This window comes from Coturnix japonica, chromosome 29, assembly GCF_054131305.1.
Source record: "Coturnix japonica strain WE chromosome 29, WE-NBRP24, whole genome shotgun sequence".
NCBI classification, from domain to species: Eukaryota; Metazoa; Chordata; class Aves; order Galliformes; family Phasianidae; genus Coturnix; species Coturnix japonica.
In genome coordinates this window covers 7,472,877-7,481,443 of record NC_140691.1, presented here as the reverse complement: position 1 = coordinate 7,481,443, position 8,567 = coordinate 7,472,877, and the positions used below count along the sequence as shown (strand labels likewise).

General features: G+C 48.8%; 1 protein-coding gene across 1 annotated transcript; it reads right to left on the bottom strand.

Annotated features, from left to right (window-relative positions):
- Positions 1-5,454: 5,454 nt before the first annotated feature.
- Positions 5,455-6,929, bottom strand: LOC146755927 (endogenous retrovirus group K member 8 Gag polyprotein-like). Its single transcript, XM_085525120.1, has one exon. The coding sequence runs from the start codon at positions 6,840-6,842 to the stop codon at positions 5,568-5,570; it is 1,275 nt and encodes a 424-aa protein (XP_085381246.1). The 5' UTR covers positions 6,843-6,929; the 3' UTR covers positions 5,455-5,567.
- Between the last annotated feature and the right edge of the window lie 1,638 nt (positions 6,930-8,567).

The following is an 8,567-nucleotide window of genomic DNA, read 5'->3' as shown; positions in this document are numbered from 1 at the left end:
AGATCCTGGCAAGGTGACATCATTCACCTGTCACTCCTCCCCATATTTATACTTTTGCCTTGGCCTTCCCCCCAGAGAGGCTTCATATTCTTGGCTTGTTTAATTATGGCACATGATTCACAGTCATGAATAACCAGTGCAATAGCATCCATAGTTAAGTCCACCCCTCAGTCTCTAGCCCAATTATATGTTATGTCCATTCCTTGATGGCCTGAGGTCTCATGGAACCATCAAGCTTGAAATAATTCACTCTTGTTCTGCCAGTCCAAGTCTATTTGAGCCACCTCAATTCTGGCAGCTCAATCTACCTGATGGTTGTTTTGTTGTTCTGCAATAGCCTGACTCTTGGGCAAGTGTGCATCCACGTGACACACCTTTACAATCATATATTTTTTTTGAGCAGTTATGTTTTTCTACAGTTTAACAGCCCAAATAGGTTTACACCTCCGTTGCCAGTTATTTTGTTCCCACTGCTGTAACAACCCCCATAAGGCATTTGCCACCATCCATGAGTCAGTATAAAGATAAAGCATTGGCCACCTCTCCCGTTCAGCCACATCTAAGGTCAGCTGGACAGCTTTTACCTCTGCAAACTGACTTGATTCTCCTTTACCTTCAGTGGCCTCTGCGACCTGTCATGTGGGGCTCCAAACAGCAGCTTTCCATCTCCGATGCTTCCCTACAATATGAAATGATCCATCAGTGAAAAGAGCATATTTCTTTTCATTTTCTGGTAGTTCAATGTATGGTGGGGCCGCTTTAGCACATGACACCTCTTCTCCTGGTGATGTTCCAAACTTTTTATCTTCAGGCCAGTTCATGATCACTTCTAAAATTCCTGGACGATTGAGGTTCCCCATCCGCGCTTGTTGTCTAATCAGTGCAATCCACTTGCTCCAGGTGGCATCGGTAGCATGATGGGTGGAGGGAACCTCCCCTTTCAACATCCGGTTCATCATTGACAGTCGAGGTGCCAGAAAGAGCTGCATTTCAGTACCAGCTACTTCGGAAGCAGCCCGAGCCCCCTTATACGTGGCTAAGATCTCCTTCTCAGTTGGAGTGTAGCACTCTTCAGACCCCTTGTACGCTCAGCTCCAAAATCCCAGGGGTCAGCCTTGGGTCCCTCCTGAGGCTCTTTGCCACAAACTCCAAGTGGGACCTTTCTCTCCAGCAGCAGTATAGAGGATGTTCTTTACATCCTGTCCAGTCCGTACTGGCCCCAGGTCCACAGCATGGGCTATCTCCTGTTTAATCTGTTCAAAAGCCTGCTGCTGCTCTGGGCCCTATGCAAAATCATTCTTCTTCTGCATCACCTGATAAAGGGGGCTTACAATGAGGCTGTAGTTTGGAATGTGCATCCTCCAAAAGCCCACTGCACCCAGGAAAGATTGTGTCTCTTTCTTGCTAGTTGGTGGAGACATGGCAGTGATTTTGTCAATCACTGTTGGGATGTGATGACATCCATCCTGCCACTTTATACCTAAGAACTGAATTTCCTGGGCAGGCCCTTTTACTTTGCTTCACTTAATAGCAAAACTGGCTCATAGAAGAATTTGAATTATTTGCTCTCCAGCACAGCAGCACTCAGTGGGGGTGTGACCTCATTCAGGCCACGGTAGTCTACTGTCAACCTCCATTCTCCACTGGCTTTACGCACTGGCCATATGGAGCTGTTAAAAGGTGAGTGAGTTTTACTGATCACTCCCTGATTCTCCAACTGGCGAATCAAATCATGAATGGGGAGCAAGGACTCCCTGTTGGTGCGATACTGCCGTCTGTGCACTGTCTTTATAGCAATCGGTACCTGCTGCTCTTTTATTTTTACTCGTAGCAGCCTCACAACAGACGGGTCCTCTGACAGGACAGGTAAAACTGACAGCTGTTTAATGTTGTCCATATCTACAGCAGTGATTCCAAAGGCCCAGTGATACCCCTTAGTATCCTTGAAATGCCCTCTTCTGAGGTAATCAATACCAAGTATGAACGGAAACCCTGGGCCACTCACATAGGATGTTTTTTCCAGTCTTTACCAGTGAGGCTTATTTCAGCCTCCAACACAGTCAATTCTTGAGAGATATCCAGAAATATGGATTGATTCTGTCCCTTCATGACTGGAGGGCATTAGGGTGCACTGTGCACCGGTATCCACCAGTGCCTTATATTTCTGTGGTTCTGATGTGCCAGGCCATCAAATCCACACAGTCCAATAAACTCTATTATCCCTTCCACTCCCTTGACTGAGGGCAGGGCCCCTCTATTTGTTACCTGTGATAACTGGAGCAGCCGTACTGGTGGTTGGACTGTATTGTAGTTCCCTCACCCGTGCTCATAGTACAGGAGTAGGCTGGTCATGCCACTTCCTCATGTCTTCTCTGTGGTCACGTAGGTAACGCCACAAGGAAACACACAGTGCAATTTACTGTTGTTCCTTGCTCGATCTGGAAAGCGCTTGTGTCTAATAGCTGAGATTTTTAATGATACACATGAAGGCTTTATGATCGTTAATGGCTTTACGATCTCTCGCCTTCAACTGAAGCAGCAGCTAGGCCAATTACCAAGTGACACCAAGGAGATGAAGTGGCAAAATGGTGATTTATTGAAACAGACACATCCTTATATAACCTACGCCTTTTTGTCTACACCCACTGTATTACACTAAGATTCTTCCAGAATATGGGGAAGGGCCTGTCACATCACAACAAGCTACCGTCCCAGCTGTCCCAACAGCGAAGCAACCAGGTAACAAGAGATTCATTCTGGTGCCGTGTGAACTCCTTTCTTACGCCTTCGATTTCAGTCATCTTCAGGGGTCGACAAACAGTAATAGATTTCCTCCTCATCACTCTCTTCTTCATGCCACTTTTCCTTTTGCCTTTCTCGGTACTGATCCAGTCCTGTCACCTGGATCTTCTGTTGCCTCCTCCTCCACTTCTTTTTTCCGTTCTAGACGTGAGGACATCCATTTCCATTTCTTGCCTTCCACAGAGGCAACTGATATTGTTACTGGTGCCTCCTGTGACTGATCAAAATCGACTTGGGGATTTCCCTTTTTGGCTTGAACCTCAGCTCGGAAATTCTCTCTTTTCGGAACAGTGTTATATAGAGCACGGTAAGCACAAGCCAAGCCCCAAATAAGTCGTACCCCCTTAGATCTATCTAGGCTGCACCATCCCTGACTCAAATACTGGCTTAGTTTCTCGGGATCCCACAGGTGTTCAAGAGTTAAATCCCATGACATTGCGGGCCCCCACATCTTGGCGAACCTGAAGGCAAAAGGTCAGTGTTCTAGGACAAACAACCACACACCAATGTTACCTCGATCTGGTAACCTGGAAAGTCAAGTCCCTTTGTGAATGTGTATCGACGGCCCCGACCAAGTCACAGCTGCTTGTTACACCAATATGGTCAGCGGTAAAATGGCGTTTATTGGAATGTGAGGGTCCCTTATATAGGTATCCAGTTTCATCCTTATCTTTTATACATATGCATGACCCAGCAGGGGAAGGCCTATCACGTTACATCCCGAGGGTCGTACTTCGCCTAATACAACATCTCCCCTTCCCCATGCCCAATAAAACCAAGACCCGTAACACACGACCGCTAAAACTATCCCTAACATATAAAAGTGTTAGTTTTCATATATAAATTTTGTGGTGAGTTATTTAAAAAGTGACGTAAACATGCAAAGGTATGTGGTGCAGTGTATAATAATGTTAGTGGTTCTTTAGTTAGTATTTTCAAGGCATCTTGGGCTTATGCAGCTCATTATCATGCGCTGTAAACAACCCTGAATACATTGAAACAAACAAGGTAAACAAATTCTTAAAACTAAAAGACTAAAATGATAGGAACACTGTGGTGGCATTAGCTTAACAGACCAGCATGCCAGCATGCCAGCCTCTCAATTTCTCTAAAAGCATAAACTACAACTACTCCTAGAGCTAAAATAAATGCAAAAATTCTGGCTGTAGAACCCCACAAACGAACCTCATCCCCTTATAACAATCACACAAAGGCACACAGTCAATAATGTAACAGATGTCCTTCTCGTGAGTACTGACAGCTGTTCTTCATTCGTCCCTTTTCTTTTTCCTGTGGGGTCGCTTCGCGGATGCAGCTGGCAGGCTCCCACCACCCGTACCTAGAAGGAAAGTACTCAGCTTTTCGATTACTTTTCTGTTTCTCCCAGAACATCCTTTTGGGCGATCGCTGTATCAGGTTTTATTTTTCTCGACGGAACCCATAAAATTTTTCCCGATTCTCTGTCCTTTACTGCAGCATAACCTCTGCCCCAAACTAAAACAGACCACCCTGATTCCCAGGTACCATCGTCCCGTCTTATCTTTACTGGTGGCCCCTCGTCAATGATTCTTGGTTGCCAGTGTTTCTGTATTGGGGTGTGCTTACTCTCTCCTCGTTCAAAATGATTGATTGCATAAAGTGCTCGGGCCAATACTTCTGCCTGTTGGGCTATTGGGATCCTACCTCTGTGACCCTCCCCCTCCCCAAGGACACGTATCTTATCCTTCAGGAGGCGGTTGGCCCTCTCCACAATTGCTTGTCCCTGGGAATTCCCAGGGATGCCTGTAGAGTGAGATATTCCCCACCGTTCAAGCCAATCTTGTGTAGACCGCGGGATGAAACACGAGCCATTGTCTGTTTTGATGTGTCGCGGCACCCCCAGGACCGCGATGGCAGTGGCCCAATGTTGCTGAGCAGCAGGAGAGTTAGCACGCGTGTGTTGGGTGGCAATGATGATCGTCGATGATGTGTCCACGGTGACCGCCAACCATTGCTTTGGAGCCATACGTTGTTCTAAAGTGAAGTCAGTCTGCCAGATATCTAGAGGAGAGAGCCCCCGAGGGTTAACTCCCGCCCCCAACGCAGGTGCTGAATTACAGTGCGGGCATGTTTGAACCACTTCTCGAGCTGCGGATAGAGGAATGGAACATGCTCGTGACAAAGCTCGTGCTCCAATGTGCAGAGAGGAGTGTAAGTCACGTGCCTTTTGAAGTGTAAGCACCTGTCCACCTGCTACCCGGTCAGCCACCGCATTTCCAGCTGTAAAGAACCCTGGAACCTCCGAATGACTGCGGACATGAAGAATGGCCACAGATGCAGATCGGGAGACCAGAGCCTCCTCCAGCAAGAAAGCGATCTCAGTGTTAGGCACACCCTCATTGCCCATGCGAAGCAGTAACTTAGCCACAAATGCTGAATCAGTGACCACATTACACGGAGTTTCTGGCCACAAACGTAAAGCCACTGCTACGGCCCTGGCTTCAAGCACCTGAACACTGACTGTTTTATCTGTTATCAGCTTGTGTTCCCACCTATTGGATGAATTCTGCCAAACCACCGCTCCCTGACCCGTGGCAGAAGAGGCATCTGTGAATACAGTTGGTCCCTCCATCGGGGTGTCAAGTACCCTGAGCTTTAATGAAAAACATCTGCTCCTGAGTCAAGCAAGGCTGTGATAAGGACGGAGCGAGGAACCTTTTTATAAGGCAATTGTCCCATAAAAGCCATAATTATCTTGACTATAGGCCGTTGACTGAGATCCATAGTTAAGGCCACTGCGGGTGAGAGATGTGGACTCTCCCCTGCGCCAAACTCAATGGCATGTGGGGCCCAAGTACTTGACTGCGGGAGGGACCCTGGGCCTGAGGTGCCCTCCCATTCTCGTTTCCCTGCGGCATAAGAGTGTATTTTCGGCAATGACGAGCTGTATGACCCAGCCTATTACAGGCTTGGCACTTGCTGTTAGTCTTGAGCTGCCCACCTGAAGCTTTACACTGTACCTTGAAATGGCCAGGCTGACCACATTTAAAGCAATTGCCCTTGGACTGACCATTTTGTATGGCCATGACAGAAAGCAATGCGTTTGCTAGCCCCTCATTAGACAGCGGTGTTGTCTGTTGTTTGTCCAGCACATACTTAATAATTTCACCCGGAGTCTCAAGATCGTCAGGGGCAGCTCGAATGATGTCCCTAACATTTTTGTGAGCCTTCTGCTTCAGGCAATCCTTTAAAACAGAAGCTTGCGCGTCCTTAGGTAGATCTGATCCTTCTACTGCTCGTATCAATCGATTAGCAAAATCAGAGAATGACTCTGAGGGACCCTGAGCAATCTCTGACCACGGGGCTGCAGGCTCTGCCTTTCTTATAAAGTTTCTAAAGGCAGTAGCAGCCGCCCCTGTAGTGGAAAGCAATTCCCCTGGGCGCAGGAGCCTAAGCTGTCTCTCTGGGGACCCAGCCATTTCCGCAGTTACTCCCGAAAGCCTCATTATATCAGTTCTCGGTTCCCCCTCCCTCCCATTAGCAGGGTGTTGAGCATCACGTCCAGCCTCAGCTACAATAGCTTTAAGTTGTATCATCCACTCCTCCCTCCACAAAGTAAACTGAACTGGCTCGAGAACGACTCTCATTAGACTCTCAATGTCATACGGGAGTAGGGGACCTGGGGCAATGAGTGCCTCAAAAGCACTTAGTGTCATCGGAGATCTCAGCCCCTTTTTCTCAATCGCTTCTGCAAACCGAGTAACTGCTTTTGCTTCCAAAGGTACCCAAACCGGTCCCTCCTGTCTGACGACAATCGGGAACACTGCATGATCTCGCTCCTTGAGTCCCGACTCGCGCATTGATTCCTGGATGTCAGCCCAATTAGTGGGCCTGCGTGATAACTCTTGCTCCCCCCACAACTCCTCCCTCCATGGAGGCGAACCCGATACTGTGGGGCCGGGCAAAGCCTTCCGTTCCTCCCCCTTTTTGGAACACGATCCCTCCTCTGAGGGAGGCGGGTATGAGGGCGAGCCCACGCCTCCACGGCGCGCCGCCTCCATAAACCCTCCCCCCTCCGGACAAGAACCGCCCCCTTCGGGTGAGTGAAAGCTCTGCAAAGAGGGGTAAAGGCGGGGATATGATGGTGGCGCCTCCTTCGATGACTCAGCTTCCGCCTTCTTTTCCAGAGTTGTTTCGAGCGCGGCCATGGCCATCTTGGAATCAGCCGGCGTGGCCGACGCCATCTTGGATCCGGAGTCACTGCAAGAAAGCAGATCCCCCGCACCCCCCGAGACCCCGGACGTCCCGGAATCCAGACCAAAGACCCCTTTCGCGATGGCCTGGACTTGCTTCTCCTCCCTAGCCGCTTTAAGCGCACCTAGGACCAAACCCCAGGTTTTTAATTCTTTCGCTTTATGCTCGCGGGTGGCTCTCTGGAGCAGGGCCTCAGTGAAAGAGTCCCACCGCCCCGAATCGAGCAAAACGCCAGGGGAGGGTAAAAGCCGCGCCGACTCCAAGCAAGAGGCAACAGCGGCAATATCCTTCTTAGAAGGAGCATTCTTACCACAATAGGTTTTACAAAGTTGCAATACTACTCTAAAGACGGAATCCATTTACCCAGAGACCTGAAGTCTTCCTGGTCTTCTACGAACTATCGGCCGTAGGATAGGCGCAGCGCTGCATTCCCCTTTGCACCCCACCGAGAGTGCTTCCACGGGCTCGAACCGTGGATACCGCGTCCGTCAGCGCGGTTTTAGCCGTCGCACACTCACCTCCAGGACTTTGCCTCACACGGGGCACCAATTGTTACCTCGATCTGGTAACCTGGAAAGTCAAGTCCCTTTGTGAATGTGTATCGACGGCCCCGACCAAGTCACAGCTGCTTGTTACACCAATATGGTCAGCGGTAAAATGGCGTTTATTGGAATGTGAGGGTCCCTTATATAGGTATCCAGTTTCATCCTTATCTTTTATACATATGCATGACCCAGCAGGGGTAGGCCTATCACGTTACATCCCGAGGGTCGTACTTCGCCTAATACAACACACCAATATAGTTAATTATAGCTGTGTCCATCTATTGCCTGAAAAGCCGTACTTTTATAGCAAACAAACAAGGGTGTTCAAAAATCACACACACTAATTGGAAGAAAGCTTCTGCAATAAGAACCCTAAAACCCCACTTCAAAGCCACGAGCCTTTCACTCTTTTGCTAGAGGTGTCCTTGGTTCTCATGCTGTTTATCCTGCTCCGCAGCTGCTGCTCTGTAAAGTGCTTATCTTGATCCATGGCAGCTGCTCTGTAAAATTCTTCTTGTATTACAACAGAATGGCAGTTCCCTGGGGTCTCCAGCACACCCCCAGCCAGCTGGCAAATGCCACTGAGGACCTTCAGGAAAGACATGCCCTGGGTAGTGACAATGTTCACTGGACAACTGTGAGCCCCACAATGGGTCTGGTACCTGTGTGCCACCTTCTGAACACCAGTAGCATGGTGTAGATGCAAGGCCCAGCCAGGCAAAATCAAATCATGCTTCTGGAAGGGGATGCTTTCTGAAGAGTCGTTACACTAATGAGAGGACCACAAACATTCACTCAGCTAACTCCAAATCTCTGTGCCTTTGCAGACCTAGAGTCTTGTTTGGTTCACAGAGACATGGTGGGTTGATTCTCAGCTCTGTACTGTAGCAAATGGGGTACAGATTCTGCATGACGGATGGGCAAGGAAGAAGAAGAAAGGCTTCTGCCATGCATGAGAGGGCACTGAGCTCTGCCTGGGGATGGCAG